This window comes from Bos indicus, chromosome 11, assembly GCF_029378745.1.
Source record: "Bos indicus isolate NIAB-ARS_2022 breed Sahiwal x Tharparkar chromosome 11, NIAB-ARS_B.indTharparkar_mat_pri_1.0, whole genome shotgun sequence".
Classification (NCBI taxonomy): domain Eukaryota; kingdom Metazoa; phylum Chordata; class Mammalia; order Artiodactyla; family Bovidae; genus Bos; species Bos indicus.
The window spans coordinates 101,037,108-101,057,151 of NC_091770.1; the positions used below are offsets into that span (position 1 = coordinate 101,037,108).

A 20,044-nucleotide genomic window follows, 5' to 3' on the forward strand; every position below is an offset into this window, starting at 1 on the left:
TGAACTTCCTTTACTGCATACAGCAACCCCATGAGTAAGGTTCTAGTGTATCAGCCTTGCTTGAAAAATGAGAAGCAGGCTTAGAGGAGATAAGCAGTTTGCTGAAAACCAAATAGTAAGCAGCAGAATACGCCCCCTGGAGCTGAGCCATGTGATCCAAATTAAGAATCTGCCCTAGAGCGTCTATAATAAAGAAAGTCAAGTCGCTCAGTTGTGTCCGACTCTGCGACCCCATGGACTGTAGTCTATCAGGTTCCTCCATCCATGGGATTTTCCAGGCAAGAGTGCTGGAGTGGGTTGCCATTTCCTCCTCCAGGGGATCTTCCCGACCCAGGAATCAAACCGGGTCTCCCGCATTGCGGGCAGACTCTCGTCTGAGCCACCAGGGAAGCCCAGTATTCCACTACAAAAATCTCTCCTTTGGACTGTGTAATAGTTGGCAATCAGCATATCCAGACATGCTGAATTCTAATCAGGCCTTCACCACTTTTTGACTGAGGGGAACCGGGGAATCTTCTTGACTTTTCTGTGCTTCTAGTTGCCTCATCAGTTAAATGGCAACGATAATCCCTAGGTGACTAGGACGTCTTGAAGATTCAATTACACATGGCTCAGTTGGTAAAGAGACCGCCTGCAATGCGGAAGACCTGGGTTCAATCCCTGGGTTGGGAAGATTCCCTGGAGAAGGGAAAGGCTACCCACTGCAGTATTCTGGCCTGGAGAATTCCATGGACTGTATAGTCCATGGGGTCGCAAAGAGTCGGACACGATTGAGAGACTTTCACTTTCACGGGCTCTTGCTCCAGAAATGACTACCTTGAAAAAAGTAAACAAAGCTGATCGCTGGGGTCCTTTAATCTCCCCTTTCAGCCTTCAGAAACACCAGGGGCGAGGCCCCGTCCCATCAACTTTCTGAACACCTTTTCCTTCCACACCCCGTCCAAAGCCTTTCTCAGAAGCTGCCCCTTGGAAATATTTGTCAAGTTCCTAACACCTTTGAAATCGAAACTATTAATAACCACCTACATCCAAAGATTACTGTGAAGCCTCAACGAAACGAGCGTGGATATCTCGCGCTTGCACTACAGACTAAAGGAAACCCACACGAGGCGAACCCAAACCACCTGCAGACGACAGCGGCGGCCGGGGAGCAGCCGGGCGCAGGCGCAGTGACTGCCAGGCCACGCCTCCTACTCTTCCGAGCCGACCAATGGGAGACGGCTGCTAGGAGGCGGCCGCGCGACTTCAGAAGGTCCCCTCAGCTTTCCTCAGCCACGCCGCGGATCGAAATGTGTGCCGTCACCAAAAGCGCGCCGGAAGTGCGAGTTGTGCAGCTCGTCGCAAGCTCTGAGGGGAGGAAGTTGGCCTCGGAAAGACCTGGGCTGCGTGGGCCAGGCCGCGGGCGGCGGTGGTGGTGGCTCCTTTCACCAACTGAGGGCCGCGCGATGGGAGACGAAATGGATGCCGTGATCCCTGAGCGGGAGATGAAGGTCAGGTGTTGGCCAGGGCCTCCCACCCTTCCTTAATCCTGGTATTGCCTTGGCGCCTCCCTGACCCGGGAAGCGCGGGTGCCCGCTGCCCCGCCTCCTGGCTGAACGGTGTGAGGCGATGCAAGTTCTTGTTACCGCTTCCTGGAGCGCTCTGCCGTGCAGCGGGCGTGAAAGCCCCACGGAATGTACTTTCCGCGTCCCCTGTTGGTCTTGCGCGAGCTTCCTGAGTTATCGTAGTTACTTTAATGTGGTCGTCGGAGTATGGGAATAACTGTTGTTTATTGAGCGTTTGCTTGCATGCCAGGCACTGGTAACTATCACAGCGACCCTAGGAAGTACTTGTTAATGTAGAAGAGCAAATAGAGGCTCGGAAAGTAACTTACCCAAAGCCGCCTTTGACGGGCGGACTGAAATCTAGGTTGTTGTGAGCAGTTTTAAAGATTCTCTCCTCTGTCGCTGAACTAGTTCAAGCCTGTAACCCAGGCTTGCTTAACGCAGAGCAGGGATCATCCTTTATCCTACAGGCGCTTTTGTTTTTGTTGTGTTTAGTCGTTCCCGACTCCTTGGGACCCCATGGGCTGTAGCCCCCCTGGATTCCTCCGTCCATGGGATTCTCAGGCAAGAATACTGGAGTGGGTTGCCAACCTCTCCTCCAGGGGATCTTCCTGACTCAGAAATTAAACCCATGTCTGCCGCCTTGCAGGCGGATTCTTTACTGTCTGAGCCACCAGGGAAGCCCACAAGTCCTTTAATTAACTAGAATTGGAGGTCCGTTTTTGGTACTGGAAACCCTCCTGAAGTCAGGAAACTTGAGAGGATCAGATGATCCCAATCTCAGCTCAGTTCAGTCGCTCGGGCATGTCCAACTCTTCGATCCCATGGACTGCGGCACTGCCAGGCTTCCCTGTCCATCACCAACTCCCAGAGCTTGCTCACACTCATGTCCATAGAAAGGAAATATTAATAAGTCATGGGAAGATTTTAGGCATTTGGACAACAACTCACTGAAATGCATTAGGAAGTAGTAATCCATACCATGTTAAGAGTAGAAGTCTCTTCTTGAGAATCTCTGCCAAGGGTGACCAACCCAGTGAGAGTGTGCCCTGTTCCTCATGTAGGTTGGGGCAGAAGGATAAAAAGGTTTTAGAACCACAGACTCAGAAAATGGTGGTCTCACATTGAGTTTCTGATTACCAAGACCCAGAGGTTATCAGGATGAGAATTAACAAAAAACTGAAAACTTTATGGTGCTGGAGAAGACTCTTAAGAGTCCCTTGGACAGCAAGGAGATCAAACCAGTCCATCCTAAAGGAAATCAGTCCTGAACATTTATTGGAAGAACTGATGCTAAAGTTGAAGCTCCAATTCTTTGGCCACCTGATGCGACTGACTCGTTGGAAAAGACCCTGATGCAGGGAAAGACTGAGGGCAGGAGGAAAAGGGGGCTACAGAGGATGAGATGGTTGGGTGGCATCACTGACTCAATGGACGAGTTTGAGCAAGCTCCAGGAGTTGGTGATGGACAGAGAAGCCTGGCATGCTGCAGTCCATAGGGTCGCAAAGAGTCAAAGTGAGTGACTGAACTGAACTATGGTCTCACCTGGAAAGCCGTGTGGATTTCTCATCACCACATGCAGTTGTAATTAAGAAGATTATTTCAGTTACTTTTACCAAATATGTTTAAACCTCACATCCAAGTAAATTAGTATGTGGGGATCCTGTAGAAAACACCATGTAGTGTAGTGAGTGAAAGGTGCTCGGTCGTGTCCGCCTCTTTGCGACCCTATGGACTATACAGTCCATGGAATTCTCCAGGCCAGAATACTGGAGTGGGTAGCCTGTCCCTTCTCCAGGGGATCTTCCCAACCCAGGTCTCCCGCATTGCAGGTAGATTCTTTCCCACCTGAGCCACAAAGGAAGCCATAGGAAACACTGTAAAGGTACACAAATGAAGGCTGAGAAAGGCTGTCTTTGGTTTTTATGTCTTTTAGAGTGTAAGCAAAAGGAGACTTACATTCTTTTCACTAAAACCTTGATTTAAAGATAGGTTTAGAGTTGAAGGGGAAAAAATATGTATAGTACAACTTAACCTGTGCATGCTCAGTCGCATCCAACTTTTGCAAGTCCATGGACTGTAGCCCACCAGGCTCCTCTTTCCATAGAATCTTCTAGGCAAGAATATTGGAGTGAGTTGGCATTGCCTCCTCCAGGGGATCTGCCCCACCCAGGGGTCAAACCGGCCACACAGTCTTTACTCTCAGGGTAATATATATTTTGGTGTACCAGAATATGACAGATAAGCTAATGTCCTGTTTTCCCTGAATTGATCTTGTTTTGACCCTGCACCATAGGATTTTCAGTTTAGAGCACTGAAGAAAGTGAGAATCTTTGATTCTCCTGAGGAGTTGCCCAAGGAACGCTCAAGTCTGCTTTCTGTGTCCAACAAATACGGCCTGGTCTTTGCTGGTGGAGCCAGTGGATTGCACGTTTTTTCTACTAAAAATCTTCTTATTCAGAATAAACCTGGAGATGATCCTAATAAGATAGGTAAGTTACTTGGTTTACGTTGCATGATAGAGAGAGGAGCATAGTGAAGTGCTAATGTCATTTGCTTCTCAAGTTTTACATAGTAAAAGTAAAACTACTCTTAGTCCTGAGGTTGACCTCCAAGAAGAGGAAGTGCTAGATGGGCTGCTGGAAGCCTTCCTGGGTGTTCTCTCTGGTCCTTTGTATTTCTCTTCTGATGACTTGTTCCTCTGAACTCAGAGGGAAGAACGGCTTACCTTTGTGCCACACATTTTTTTTGTTGTTCAGTTCAACTTGGGTTCTGGCTCTCTAGGAGAAGAATTTTGCTGCATGGCCTTTTAGTTGTCATGACAGCATCATCCAAACACATGGGAACGTGTACTGTTTGGAGCATTGTTGCAGAAATATGGTACAGGACTAGATTGAACCAGGGCTGTGGTCACAGTTGGTTTCCCCAGGCCGTATGAGGGAGAGTCCCTACGATACTCAGTGCAGCATTAGCCATCTGTAAGGAAGCTGCAGTGCTTCTGCACAACGTGGTATCAGGGTGTGTACGTTTATGTAGATGCAAGAATGGTTTCACATAGACCTGAATAGAGTTTGTGGCTTATGCTTCAAACATTCCATTTTCTGCTCTCTGTTTTTTTGTTTTCAGTCGATAAAGTTCAAAGCTTGCTGGTTCCTATGAAATTCCCGATACATCACCTGGCCCTGAGCTGCGATAACCTCACACTGTCCGTGTGCATGATGTCCAGTGAATATGGTTCCATTATTGCTTTTTTTGATGTTCGCACATTCTCAAATGAGGTAAGCTGCCGGCAGATTCTAGGGACTTAAGAAGAGTGCCTGGTATTGAATCATAACCTAGAAGTTCCTGGTTGACCTTTGAATTCTTTTTCTAGATTTGAATTCGGGTTTTTAAGAGGTCCTTAATTATAGAATCATAAATCAAGATCTTTGCGATAATAGGGACTTCAAGAAATTATTTTGTAACACCATCTGCCCCAGGGTGCTATCATTTCTCATTTACACTTGAGACAGCCAGAGCTCAGGGACTCTTAAGTGACTCGCCTGAGGCCACAGAGTTAGTAGACAGTGTCAGAAGTTCCTGCATGCTGGGTCTCTGGCCTCCCCCTGCAGTGTTCTTCCATCCCAGGCTGTTTAGTAATGGTAGTAGTAAGACTGAGTGTTTGTATTGACCGCATGCCAGGCCCTGTGCTAGTGCTTTGCGTGCCGTGTTTTCATTCACGCCTGCCCCTCTTGGCTCTATACTAGCCTTATACACTCGGTATCATGGTCTTCATCTCAGAGATAGAGAAACAGGCCCAAAGAGTTAAGTAACCATCCAAGAGTACAGCAGTACTTGGGGGGTTTTGTTTGTTTGAGGCACTTTTTTTTTTTTAAGTAGAAAGGAATTTCTTTATTCCTCTCCTGGGGAAAGGGGGATGCAGCAGGCTCGTGCCCCTGAAACACCATGCCTCAGCTCCAAAGGCTTTGGCGAGGAGTTTCGCAGCAATGGCTCAACGGCGGGGTTGCTGATAGAAGATTAGCGTGTGTGCGGGGCCTGCACGCCTTTAATGTGGCCTCAGGTGGTCTCTCTTTCTTTCTTGTTTTATTAAACATTTAATTTTGTTTGGGATATAGCTGATTAGCAATGTTGTGATAGTTTCAGCTGAACGGTGAAGGGACTCAACCATACATATCGAAGCACCTTTTATATCATTAATCTTTCGTTAGCCTTCGACAGCAGATCGTTCACTGAGGCTATTTTGGAATTTTGAAGCCTGCTGGGGCTTCTGCATACCAATTAAAATAAGCTCAGTATTTTAAGATGAGCACTCTCTAAAATTCAAGGACCCAACACTATTAAGAAGCAGAGTCTCAGTTTTTATTTTGTTTATGTTCTTTATCCATTATTTTGCATTTGCATATTCCCTGTTGAGAGTCCCTCTGAGTATGCTACAATAATTGATGGCCATTTTCAAAATTATGTTAAAATTGTCTGTAACAAATAGACTGTTGTGTAGAGCTACAGTTTTTTTTCATGGTCATGGGGAAAACTGTAATTTGAAAAAACTTGCATATTCAATAATTTCCTTGGACCATTGAATGTCTCTGTATTTATCTGTTTATTTTTGCCTCTGGGCATTTGTTTTAAAAGGCTAAACAGCAGAAACGTCCGTTTGCGTATCATAAGCTCTTGAAAGATGCGGGAGGCTTGGTGATTGACATGAAGTGGAACCCTGCGGTCTCCTCCATGGTGGCAGTTTGTCTGGCCGATGGCAGCATTGCAGTCCTACAAGTCACAGAGACAGTGAAAGTGTGTGCGACCCTTCCTTCCACAGTAGGAGTAACGTCTGGTGAGTAATGACGTCTTTTACTCTGTAACATATGGTAATGGTCATCTATTTAAAAATTAATCTCTGAGGAAAAAAGCAAATGGGGCTCTTTGTCATACTTGTTTTTTTGGTAGAAGTGGAGAGAGTGTATTTTATTTCTGTAGTTACTGTCCTTGAAGCCACACAGCACACATGATTCACCTTCAGTGTGCCTGGGCTTTCTGGTGAAATGTTTGGGTATAGAAATGTTTGGTTTAGAACTGTGTTGTTGAAATAATTATTTTGACCTAAAAGATCAGACTCTGAAACAGTCATTTATACCTTAGGGGGAAAACATTAGAAAATATCCAATAGAAGCAAGAGAAAGATTTCTTGATATTTGAAAACCTTTTCTACCCTCCTCGATTTATCTAAAAACTGGAGTTTTCTGCACTTTACAGCTTTCTGGGCAATATTCCATTGAAAAAGCCTTTTTAGCAACTGATTCAGTGGCCCAGTAACAAATCACAATTCAACTGTGTCATCGACATGATGTTTCTTTTTTTACTTTGCCAAGTAAGGATGACCCCACAGTCTTCCATGGACTGACAGAAAGAGGAACACAAAGTGGTAATTGTTGTCATTTAGTCGCTAAGTCATGTCGGACCCTTTTGCAACCCCATGGACTGCAGCACGCCAGGCTCTTCTATCCATGGGATTTCCCAGGCAAAAATACTGGAGTAGGTTGCCATTTCCTTCTCCAAGAGATCTTCCTGAGCCAGGAATCAAACCTGCACCCCCTGCATTGGCAGGTGGATCTTTTACGCTAAGCCACCAGGGAAGCCTGAAGTGGTGATTACATGGCTGTTTTGGTACATATCTCATGGTTTGCTCCATTTTCTTCAGTTTTTAATTGGTAGTATTTTCTTCTCTGTCCAGTGTGCTGGAGCCCCAAAGGAAAGCAGCTGGCTGTGGGAAAGCAGAATGGAACTGTGGTCCAGTATCTTCCTGTAAGTCTTGCCTTGGGCTTCAGAGCGTTTTTATCAAGTAACTGTTTTGGGGTTGGTTTGGTAGTATTTTTGCTGTTTTTTCCTATTAAAATATAGTTTATGTTCATTGCAAAAAATCTGTCTGTACCCAAGAGAATGCAGGAAAGAGTTGTCGCGTGTCCACTCTGTCATCCTTTTCCTGTGGTCTTCCAGAGATAATATTCATGAATACTCTTCAGTATAAATTGGCAGAGAATCTGTGTATGTCTGATCAGACCTGGTTGAGAAGGAGAGGCTCGCGGGCAGTGCCGAGGCCCATGCTGTCGTGTGTTCCTCCTGTTCTCTGCAGGGTACAGGGTGGTGAACGTGGCGGAATAGGTTTGAGGTTCAGGTTCTGTTTCTTCTTTACCATTACAAAAAGTTGTTACATGAAATTTGGTACATGTTCTTTTAGGGCATTGGCCTGTAAAATGATAATACAGTTGTTGGCTTTGCGGTCTGGGGATTGCTTTGTTTGACACTGTTTTTTTCAAATCTCTTTCAGACTTTGCAAGAAAAAAAAGTCATTCCTTGTCCTCCATTTTATGAGGCAGACCATCCCGTCAGAGGTAACACATCTGCCTTTCTTACTAGGCTGACGTCTAATGAGGCACTGTCTGTAGTGCAGAAATGTTAGACCGTGTGAGGTGCCTGCATACCGGCTCAGGAAAGTGCTGGTGTCCTGTGTGAAAACTGTCATTGTTTCAGTTAGCTAATTAGGTCTCGATCCCTGGGACAGGACGATCCCCTGGAGAAGGAAATGGCAACCCACTCCAGTCTTCTTGCCTGGGAAATCCCCTGGACAGAGAAGCCTGGTGGTCTACAGTCCACGGGTGGCAAAGAGTTGAACATGGCTACGTGACTGAGCACAGCGTACACACACGATTAAGTCACCGTAACGGTAATTCTCTAGTAGGTACCTGTGTCACGTGGTAAATGACGTTAAATGGATCCTGACTTTTTTTTTTTAATTAGAATTCTTCATTATTTGCTTTGATTATCATCTGCTGGGGGTAAAATACCCCTCTGGAATGAATTTGGGCTTTTTGAATCTTTGTGAATTATATTTAGTGAAGTCTGGACCTTTTTAAAAGCTAAAGTAGTTGGATATTTATCTATGAGCTGATAGTTTTATAATGTACAGGGGTCATCCCAAGCACAAAGGTGGTTTATTAGGATGTGTGTCTTTCAGTTCTGGACGTTCTGTGGATCGGCACATACGAATTCACGATAGTGTATGCCGCGGCGGATGGGACCTTGGAAACGGCTCCAGATGTAGTGATGGCTCTGCTCCCGGTACGTGTGAAAGGGGTGTCTTGATTATTTGAGAATTATAGAAGTCTTCTAATAAAGTTAGAGGCTTTAGGCGTCTCTCTCCTTTCCTTACTGGCAGTGGTACCACTTGAGGTGTGAGATTTTTTTAATGCTGCACTAGGGGCCTGAGGACCAAAATGGTGGTGTCCACTTAGAACACGTTCTGTTGTTGAGTCACATGGTGAAAAAATCCTCAAACTTTAAGCTGTAAACTGTGAGTTGTGATAGGTGTTAATCTGATGAAGTCATTTTAGAAAAGCAAGAAAATACCTTGATTTTCAAAATTCATTCACTTTTTCAGCGACTGAACAACAAAGTGTGTCAATATGCAGTGGGACCATTTTTAATCTTTGCCAATTGGATATGAGAAAAAAGTGCCTCGTTTTTATTAACTCTTTTGGGTTCCTGACAATATCAAATTTTAAAAATAAGTTTGTTAAGGTGCCTTATTTCAAGATTCAGAGAAGGCAGTGGCACCCCACTCCAGTACTCTTGCCTGGAAAATCCCATGGACGGAGGAGCCCGGTAGGCTACAGTCCATGGGGTCGCTAAGAGTCGGACACGACTGAGCGACTTCACTTTCACTTTTCACTTTCATGCATTGCAGAAGGAAATCGCAACCCACTCCAGTGTTCTTGCCTGGAGAATTCCAGGGACGGGGGAGCCTGGTGGGCTACAGTCCATGGGGTCGCTAAGAGTCGGACACGACTGAGCGACTTCACTTTCACTTTTCACTTTCATGCATTGCAGAAGGAAATCGCAACCCACTCCAGTGTTCTTGCCTGGAGAATCCCAGGGACGGGGGAGCCTGGTAGGCTACCGTCTATGGGGTCACACAGAGTCAGACACAAGTGAAGTGACTTAACGTAACGTATTTCAAGATTAAGATTTTCTATTCCCAGGGATAATACTAACACTAGCATTTGCTGAGTACCGTTTATGTTCCATGCACTGGATTAGAAACTTTCTATGTATCCTTTCATATCTCACTTAAAACAGCCTTTGATGTAGATTTTTTTAGGTTCATCATTTGTTGTTGCTGTTCAGTCGCTGAGTCGTGTCCAACTCTCTGCGACTGCTTGGACTGCAGCACGCCAGTCTTCCCTGTCCTTCACCATCTCCTGGAGCTTGCTCAGACTCATGTCCGTTGGGTCGGTGATGCCATCCAACCATCTAACCCTCTGTTGTCCCCTTCTCCTCCTGCCTCTGATCTTTCCCAGCATGAGGGTCTTTTCTAGTGAGTTGGCTCTTTGCATCAGGTGGCCAGAGTATTGGTGCTTCAACTTCAGCATCAGTCCCTCCAGTGAGTATTCAGGATTGATTTCCTTTAGGTGTAGGTCCATCATACATAGGAGAAAGCATTATCAGAGAAGTTGAGTAATCTATCCATGCTGAAGTGACAGACAGGCTTGAATTCAGTTTGGTCCATGGCCAATGTTTCTGTTCTTTGTATTGTCTTTATAGTGTGTCTATGTATTTTGAGTGTATTTTCTTTTTTTTTTTTTCAGTATATTTTCTCATAAAACTTAAAGGATTTTATCTTTTGAGATTCTTAACTTTGTAGGATTAAAGAAAAATCACCCATGAGATTTTTTTTTTTTCTCATTCTGTTCAATGTAGAAAAAAGAGGAAAAGCACCCTGAGGTGTTTATGAACTTCATGGAGCCCTGTTACGGCAGCTGTACGGAGAGGCAGCATCGTTACTACCTCAGCTACATTGAAGAGTGGTGAGCTGTGGGCGAGGGGGCACACCTGAGCCATTTTGTCCTGCTTGTTCTGCTTTGTCTCCTCTCTGTGAGAGAGGAGAATAGAGGTTGGAGATGCCCTAAACATATATTCAGCTCATGTTGGATAATGCCTTTCTGACTACTACATCTGTTTCCCCAGTCTTGAATTACATAGCGCGAATACACACTAAACTTAAAAATCCCATTTTCTCAATAAGTCCACTGATGACTTAAGAAAATACAGATATTTAAGGAACATATTAAAAGTTTCCCTCTGAGCTGAAGTGTCCCTTTGAAAGCTGGATTTCTTGAAACAAAGCTTCTCTTCCTTCAGTTAGGTTATTCTCTCCTCAGGGTGGTATATTTGCTGGGCTCTGAATTGATTCTGTAGTGTCTCCCCTTTGTCTTAAGTAAGGAGACAGTTGGCTGAGTCTCCAGGGCTCTGACCTATGGACTAAAAAGTAAAGCTTTATGTCCAAAATCTTACCTTCAACGAGGTAGAAACGCTCGCCTTTCTCCTTGACATCTAGAGGGAAGCTTTGTAGGTGTCACCACTGACTCAAGTCAAGGTACAGCTGTTGCGTTTGAATTTAATGGCCTTCCGGTTTTATTCTTTGAAGGGATTTAGTGCTGGCAGCATCTGCGGCTTCCACAGAAGTCAGCATCCTCGCGCGACAGAGCAGCCAGGTAAATGTTTCTCTTTTGCCACTTTTATGTGATGTTGTTCTCAGAGATTTTGGAGGGTTTAAATGTGAGGTTAAGATTTAGCTGAAGTCACACCCCTTTTATTGAGTTTCCGGATGAGAGCACAGCTTAAAAAAGCTGTTGGCCAAATGGCTCGGGTATTGTGTTGGACAGACTTGGGTGTTAGATTCAACAGTTCCTTCAGTGTTATCTGAAGCCCTCTGTCTGCACCCTCCATGAATACCTCATAACCATGGTCATAATCAAATGTATTCCAATAGGAGTGTACCTGGGTGTGTAGGAGGCTTTTTCTGCTTTGTTCTGTTTAACTGTCTTTATTTTCTCCTTATTACTTGAATCTGCCTCTTCTATTCAGTGAACTATAACCCATCCTTGACTATGGAAGAGACATGCAAGTCAGACCAAACTGTGACTCTTCAGAAATACCTTGTTTGGAAAACCACCAGAAAGCTAAAAGCATCTGTGTAGACAAGCCACATCTTCTTCCGCTTTGTGCTCCTTGCAGGCCAGAGTGGGCTGAGGTTGTCATGGTACACTACCCTTATGCAGAGTGACTACACAGGAGACACAGCTCCTCAGCCGAAAACTTTCCCGCTTTAAAAGTCTACCTGGAGTTTGAAAATGTTCTGTGCATCCTGTGCCTCTTCAACCATTCAACATTTATCCACCCTTCTCTTGAGTGGCAAGGCAGCCCACCATGAGTGCTTAGCTCTCAGAGTTCAGCACTCTTGACTCGCTGCTCTTGGGTTAACTTCAGTAACAGTCTCCTGATAGCACAAGTATTCTGTGTATTCACACATTAAGAAACTCTTCGATTTTTGCTTTTTATCAAAGTAATTTATGTTCATGGTTGAAAAGTCAGGTAGTGGAAAAGGGCTTATACGTGAAATATCAGCCCTTCCCATCCTGTCCTGGTCTGTCCCGTTCTCCAAAAGAGACTGTTTTTAACTTGTGGTCTCTCTCTCTTAATGGTTATCTCCTTATCCCGAAATAATAATCTACTGCATCACTGGTTATCGATAGTTAACTTTAAATTATTGGCCATGATGCAAATGAGGATTTAGCTCACATGTGGCCTTTAGACTTCCCCGTCCTTCCTTTCAGTAGGATTGGAGCACTGTTTTAGTCTCTTCTGCTTGTTACCTTTGAACTTTAAGTGATCCTTTTTACCTTCGCTTCTTAAGGTTGTACCGCGTACGCTGTGAGAGGACCATCTCAGTACCCACCCTTGCCTTTGGCACACCTGCTCCACGCCCACCTTCCAGCTGTTACCACCTGCATCTCATATTCCACAAAACCAAAGCTGAAATTGGTGTATTTTGCCCTGTAGTGATTAGCAAGCAGTCTTTGTTTTGTGTATTGTTGTATTGCCGATTGTTTTTCAAAGTTGGAACCCGTTTCATTTACTAAGGTTATTGTGAACGTGACTGTTCACTTCATGCCTAAGGCTTGGATCACGATTGTTTTCTTTCCTGAACAGTTTTTTTGTTTTTCTCTTTCTCGTTGAAAATTATTCCTCCTTTAATTCATGCTGCCCAGTTTTGAAAGCATTGAAAGTTAGACAAAATGTCCATGATTTTTAAAAACCAGGAGTCATTTGTTGTAGGGAACAGATCCCACGCAAGCAAACATGAGCCAAAGGGGAGTTTATTGGAAAGATGTGGTGGCTTCTCAAGGAATCCAGTGGCAGGAAGATTGACCAGTGTGAGGAAATACACTGAGAATTAGGAAGACGAGCTGAGGTCACCTTCTGTCTCTGTGGTCGAGTGAGCACAGGGCATCCAGCAGCTTTCTGGGCTGTGTGCTCACGGCCACAGTCATTGTCACCTGGCGCTCCTGGTCCCCATCCAGATTCCTCAGCGCAGCTGCTGACTGGCTCCATGCGGCTGTTAGATGGTCCCCCTGTGTCAGGAGTCCACTTGGATGTGGAGGACACGTCAGAGAATGTTCGTGATAGTGATATTTATTCACCAGACAGGAGCTTTGTACACCAGGAACAGATAGAAAGATTTGGAAAAGGAGCCCCTTGCTTTCTGCGGGGTTCATAGCTTTTAGACTGTTTCAAGATTTTAGAGTCCCAGGGAATGCAATACTAAACCAAGTGAGTTCCCTTTTTCTCCTTTCCTGTTTGAACAGTGCTGGAGAAAGCTCTAACCAACACTGTATCTTCTTCTACTTGTTCTTTTTTCCAGAATAGTTGGGAATCTTGGCTGTTGGAGGATTCTAGTCGAGCTGAACTGCCTGTGACAGACAAGAGTGATGATTCCTTGCCCATGGGAGTTGCCATAGATTACACTAACCAAGTGGAAATCACCATCAGTAAGTATAGTCTGTCATAGCTAAGCTACGTGCAGAAATAGTCTTCTTCCCATCGTGGTTAATATTCAAATCCAGCTCTACATTTTCACGATGGAACTTTCTCTGCCATGCGCTTTAGCTTGTCGTAACGTGTCTGTGTAAAGAGTGAGACAGAGTGCACTATACCACACTCGTCTGATTTAAGTGGATATTCATTGACCGAGGTCACACACTCTGTGTGTCTCTGTGTATGTAAGAATATGGCTAAAATACAGAACACCGACTTCATAACCTTGTTTCTTTGCCCCTCCCGGTTTCCCAGGGCCTCCCAGGCAGGTGGTGTATCCCAGTACTTGGTTCGATGGCTTGGATAAGAAAATGGAGGCCTCAAGCACAGACTTCCAAATGGGGCCTGAGCATGTGCTCTGAGTCTGTCTTCTCCCCTGCTGATATCTTGGCAGGGCTGCAGTCCCATGAAATGTGAACGTGAGAAATGGATCTAGAGAGCAAGCTAGTGGTTGCGAGCAGGGAGAGGGAAGCCGGGAGGGGCATTATAGGAGTTGGGGAGCAGGAGGTACAAACCGCTGGGTGTGAGACAGACTACAGGGAGGCGGGGCACGCAGCCAGTGTAAGTGGGGTGTAACCTGTAAAACTTGTGTAAAGAATTAAGAGAATTAAAAAAAAAAAAGAGCCAAGGAGACAGTATAATGAAAAGGCAGCGGAATGGAGTGGAAAAAAAATCTATAAAGCATGGATCTGATAAGGGGTTAATACCCAAAATATATAAGGAACCCATGCAACTCAATAGCAAAGCGAAACAAATAACCTGATTAGGAAATGGACAGAGGACCTGAATAGACATTTTTCTAAAGAAAGCATACAGATGGCCAACGTACATTAAAAGGTGCTCGACATTACTAATTACCAGCATAGGGAACTCTGCTCAATACTCTATAATGACCAAATGGGAAAGCAATCTAAAAATGTGGATGTGTGTGTGTATATATATACACATATATATATATGACTGATTCACTTTGCCATACAGCAGAAACTAATGCAACGTTGTCAATCAGCTATGCTCCAATAAAAACTTTTTAAAAGTTTTCACCACACACACAAAATGGTAACTACATGAGCTGAGCGATGTGTTTATTAGCTTGACTGTGGTAGTCATTTCACAGTATGTGTGTCCTTCAGATCATGTTATACACCCTAAGTACATAGCCATTTGTATTTGTCAGTTGTATGTGAATCAAAGTGGGAATGTGTATATATATTTTTAAAAAGGCATATACTATGTGCCTCATTTTAGAGAGGTATCTGCATCAGGCACCACTGAGTTCCTTGTCCTTTCCCTGACCAGACTGTTTGGTCTGATTCACTCAGTTACTTTTGATTCTCACGAAGACTTAATTGACAACATACGTGCTTATCATTCAGCTGTGAAGGACTGTAAAGTAATTGGACTCACTTTGCCATGTCCTTCTGTGTGTTTTCCCCAAGAGTCTCTTCTGTCATTTTTCCTGGAGACTCCTGTGTTGGTCGGGGGAATGCTGAACCTGTCTCCCTGACACCGGGACACACATGAAAATCAGAGCTTTGGGAGAGTCAGAGCCACTATGCAACTGCTGGTGTTGCTCTGTGCAGCTGGCAGTACACTGGCTGGCTGATCGAAGCTGTCCTTTAAAGAGCAGATTCATAAGGGCTGTTCAGATCCAAATCAGAGTGAACCAACCGAGGCTTGTGTGCAGATGAGTCCAGTGAGACCCCTTGCACTTCAGGCTGTCTTCGCCTCCCACGCAGGGGCCCTTCCGTTGACTTGGCTCTTCTCGTACCTTGGTTTTCTTTTTTAACAGATGAGGAGAAGACTCTTCCACCTGCTCCAGTGCTTATGTTACTTTCGACAGATGGTGTGCTTTGTCCTTTTTACATGATCAATCAAAATCCTGGCGTAAGGTCCCTCCTCAGGACACCGGAGCGGCTCTCGTTGGAAGGAGAGCGGCAACCCAAGTCATCAGGTGTGTGCCTCCACTGCCCTCTGCACCCCGGTTGTGGCCAAGAGGGGGTCCTGCAGGCTCGAACAGGAGTGTCTGCTGGGATGAACACTGTGAGGTCGCAAAGTGTTATCGTTGTCAGCCAGTCTGTCTCTTCAAGGCAGGACCAGTCTTCCCCTTGAACAAATGCACATACTTTCTGTCTCTCACCCCCAAGCTTTATTCACCAACCTTTACTTTAGAGAAAAAGGAAGCTCAACCCGATGGATCCCATTAGGTAATTTACTGACAATACCCTGTTGTAAGACCCCACATTATATGATCTGAAACCCAACATGTTTAATGTGAGAAATTGGTTAAGTGATTGTACATCCATACAGTGAAATGCCATGTAACAGTTAAAAATGTTATATTTAATAACAGAGAAAGGGCAGAACGTGCCATGAAAGAGCACTATGATTCCTTTTTTTGTGAGAAAAAATATACATTAAAAAACAACTTGTAAGATACTAAAAGGTAGATAGTGGCTACTGGTGAGAACATAGAAATTTTCTTTTCTCTTTGTATTTAATTTTCTTTAGTTCCTACCCCCCCCCCCCCCCGAACTCCCCCGTCCACCCCCGAAGGTATCGCTTAAGTGAAAGTGAAGTAAAAGTGAAGTCGCTCAGTCGTGTCCGACTCTTAGCGACCCCGTGGACTGCAGCCTACCAGGCTCCTCCATCCATGGGATTTTCTAGGCAAAAGTATGCATGTATATAAATGCCAGTCTGCATTTTCAGCATTTTCTCAATGACAGTCACCTGTGAGAACAAAATAAACTTTCTTAGAAGGTCATTGTTTCATATTTTGGAATTTCACTTGTATTTCTCTTTTTGAATTCTGTGAGTATATAACTAGTAAGCTTTTTCTCTTCTAATATAGTTTTTAAAGCTCATAGTGTAACCAATTCTATATCTGGTAAGAAATATGTGGACCAGTGGGTTTGGATATGGTTGAGAACACTTAAGAGTGTCTTACCGCACTGCTTCCCAGTGCAGAGTGAATTGTACATCATAAATAGAGCCGCTTGGATACTTGGGCTCCTATCAACTGTCAGTGTGACCCCAAGTAATATACTAGGTGCCTTGCATAGACTGTATCGGTGCTGTTGTGTTGGAAAATCTCAATACAGTGTGTACTCTTGAGTTGTTTTCTTCCCTTTAAGTGGTCCTGAGTCCCCTGAACTCCCTACGCCCAGTTTCTGGGTCCATATATAATAAGCAGTGTGCCCTGTGAAGTCAGGAGCCTGGGGAATGATGTTTGTTTCTTTTTCTTTCTTTCTTATTTGACTGCTTCAGCTCTTTGTTGTGGCCTGTGAAATCTTCCGTTGCAGCCCACGGTCTCTCTAGTTGAGGCACACGGGCTTAGTTACTCTGTAGTATGTGAAATCTTAGTTCCCCAATCAGGGATTGAACCTGCACCCCCTACATTGCAAGGCGGATTCTTTACCACTGAACCACCAGGGAAGCCCCAGGAAGTATTAATAGATTTACTTGTATTTATACTTTCAAAGAAGTGTGAACATTTACTTGGGGTTCTCTGTTTTCAGAAAGTGGCATTTTTATGTGCTAAATCACTTCAGTCATGTCCGACTCTTTGAGACCCCATGGACTGTAGCCCACCAGGCTTCTCTGTCCTTGGGGATTCTCCAGGCAAGAATACTGGAGTGGGTTGCTCTGCCCTCCTGCAGGGAGCCTTTCCCGACCCAGAAATCGAACCTGCATCTCTTATGTCTCCTGCACTGGCAGGGGATTCTTTACCACTAGTACCACCTGGGAAGTCCAGCATTTTCATGGTTGTATCCTAAACATTTCATTCTTTTAGATACAGTGAGGATAGACTGTCATCTCTGACAGTTTGAAAGAACCAAGACCTATAAATATTTTGATTGAAAAATATTGCTTTCTTAGTTATTTGGAGATTAATTTTGGAGAATTTAGAGAATTAACTTGTTTATAGAAAGTTTGGAAAATAGAAAAAAATTTAAACTTGTCTTTTTTCTTCCAGTGTTTTTTCATAAACATCTTTCTTCATAGTTGTGATCATATTATATACATAGTTGGTATGCAGTTCATTTATTTAAATTTTAAGTGTTTTCCAGGTTCTTATGCAATTCTTATGATTTATTTAAGAATGTTTAATATTCTGTTGAATATATTTTACCATTGGGTTGTATTAAATATTTTTCATTTTTTAAGTTATTTCATAGGCATTATTCTTAGAATTGGGATTACAAGGTCCATTTTTTATGATTTTTTTGAGACTTAATGTTTTCTCAAAGATTGCTAAATTAGGTACCTGGTAACAAAAAGTTTCAGGTTTATTTTACCCCTTCACCTAGGGGATTATATGTATTTATATTTTGATAATTTAGAGAACCAAAGTATGCCTCATTTAATTTGTGTTTCTTTGACTAGAGAGAATGTATATATTTCCTTCCTATGAATTAGATTCCCAGCGTTTATCTGTTAAAGTCTCAGGACTTCCCTGGTGTTCCAGTGGTTGGGACTCTGTGCTTCCAATACAGGAGGTGTGGGTTCGATCCCTGGTGAGGGAACTAAGATCTCACATGCTTCGAGGCATGGCCAAAAAATTTGAGAAATAAATAAATGAAAAATTTAAAGTCCCCAAAGTTTTTGTTGTTGCTTTTATATTTTTGTTTTTTTAATTGGTTAATTTTTGACTGCACCGGGTCTTCACTGCCGCGTGGGGTGAGCGATGCTGAGTTGTGGTGGGCAGGGGCTGCTCTTTAGTCACGGCACTCGGGCTTCTCATTGTGGTGACTCCTTTTGTTGTGGAGCCCAGACTGTAGGGCACCAGGGCTTCAGCGGTTGTGGCGCATGGGGTTGGTTGCCCCAAGGCATGTGGAGTCTTTCCGGACTAGGGACCCAACCCGTTTGCCCTGCACCGGCAGGCAGACTCAACCACGGGACCATCAGAGAACTCCTCAAAAGTTTTTTAAAATCTCAATTTTTATTTAAAAAATAAAACATATTACTGTCATCTGCAGATTTTTTTCAGTATACCTTTTGGTTGTATGCCTATTTTTGTACTTAGTCAAATCTTTATCTTTCGTGATTTTGGGGGTCACTTTTAGGTTTACCAGGTTGTTAGACACTTGGACTTAATTCACTTTTTGCCGCCTTTGTTTTGAGATACAGTTTTATATATCCTTTTGTATATCTCAAAACAAAGGAGATATATCTTTGATTAAACTGGAGTTGTTTTAGTGACTATTAAGAGACGTAGGTCTGAGTTAAAGTTTTTTCCTGATAATAAAATATTGCAGAATGACTTACTTTTCACTGTGACATCGAGAAGTGTTTTTTCTATATTACTCAAGTTGATGTTTATGAAGACCTGTTAGTCTAATGTCTTTCTGTGTTTTATTTTTCCTTCAAAGTTTTAGATATCTTGCCATATGGAATGTTTGCTATGGAAAGTTCAACATCAGCTCACATTTCTTCTCCCCACAACTTTTGGAATGAGGACCAATTATTTCTGGCTTCCTTCTTCCACCAACCCTTTTCCACTTGCTTCCTGCGATGTGAACCTCCAGTGTCATGGCGTTAACTTGTCTCTTCCCTTTTCCTCCCTGTGTTTCCTTGCAGGAAGTATTCCCACTACCCCCACCTCCCCTCAGGCCCCGCAGAAGCTCGATGTGCCGGCCGCCGCGGCGCCTGCCTCTGTGCTGCCTTCATCACAGGCCGCCCCCACCTCCACCTTCTCTCTGCCGTCAGCTGTGTTGTCCTTTGGTTCTTCATCTTTGAAGTCCTCTGGTTCTGTCCCTGGGGAGGCTCCTCTGAGTTCCAGTGGCTCTGACGGGGCCAAAGCAGCCCTGGTCTCTGGCACTTCGCCCTTCCCTTTTGCTCCTCCTTCTCAAGCCTCCCTCGCGCCCACGCCTGTGGCCTCTCCCATGATGCCCTCAGCTGCTTCATTCTCCTTTGGATCATCGGGTTTTAAGCCTACCCTGGAAAGCACACCAATGCCAAGTGTGTCAGCTCCAAATATGGGAATGAAGCCCACCTTCCCACCGTCAGCTCCTGCAGTCAAGGTCAACCTTAGCGAAAAGTGAGTAACACTTCAAGTTTGACAGGTAGAGATAGCGCTTGTTTTTCACTTACATGTGGGATCTTAGTTCCCTGACCAGGGATCTAAGTTCCTCACATTGGAAGGCAGATTCTTAACCACTGGACCACCAGGGAAGTCCTACGTGTATCTTATTTTTTCACTTCTGTACCTGCTTGTTTTGTTCTCACCACCAGAATATAAACCTTTTGAGAAAAGTAGCCCTTATACCTTGTACCCTTTCACATAATTGCCATTGAGTATAAATACTACCAGCTTCCCCCTCCACTCTTCTGTATCTTCCCTTGTTACTGTGGAGGGGATGCCGGCCGCTGTCATTGTTGATAATAAGTTGTCATGCAGCCACTTCATTCTGAAGGTTGCCTAGTATTCCATTGTGTAACACTGATTTATTTCACTAGTCATCTGATGCTGTATACTTATATTCTTTACAGACATTTGCTCTTCTAGGTGAAACTTACTTCCCCTTCCTAGCAGACCATCAGCATCCCAGAGATAGTAACCTGCTCTCAT

The 20,044-nt window shown here is 44.2% G+C and overlaps 1 protein-coding gene across 2 annotated transcripts in view; it reads left to right on the forward strand.

Moving 5' to 3' along the window:
- Window positions 1–1,311: 1,311 nt before the first annotated feature.
- The window catches only part of NUP214 (nucleoporin 214), an 89,090-nt gene continuing 70,357 nt past the window's right edge, over window positions 1,312–20,044 (forward strand). The window contains exons 1-12 of one of the 2 annotated variants that reach the window (XM_019971034.2): window positions 1,312–1,490; window positions 3,842–4,037; window positions 4,672–4,823; window positions 6,178–6,376; window positions 7,274–7,344; window positions 7,868–7,931; window positions 8,555–8,658; window positions 10,297–10,403; window positions 11,024–11,090; window positions 13,301–13,427; window positions 15,266–15,427; window positions 19,054–19,513. In XM_019971034.2, the coding sequence (XP_019826593.2) occupies window positions 1,446–1,490; window positions 3,842–4,037; window positions 4,672–4,823; window positions 6,178–6,376; window positions 7,274–7,344; window positions 7,868–7,931; window positions 8,555–8,658; window positions 10,297–10,403; window positions 11,024–11,090; window positions 13,301–13,427; window positions 15,266–15,427; window positions 19,054–19,513 (1,754 nt within the window). In that variant the 5' untranslated portion in view covers window positions 1,312–1,445. The remainder of the gene's footprint in view (window positions 1,491–3,841; window positions 4,038–4,671; window positions 4,824–6,177; window positions 6,377–7,273; window positions 7,345–7,867; window positions 7,932–8,554; window positions 8,659–10,296; window positions 10,404–11,023; window positions 11,091–13,300; window positions 13,428–15,265; window positions 15,428–19,053; window positions 19,514–20,044) is intronic. The other variant, XM_019971033.2, reaches the window with a different exon arrangement.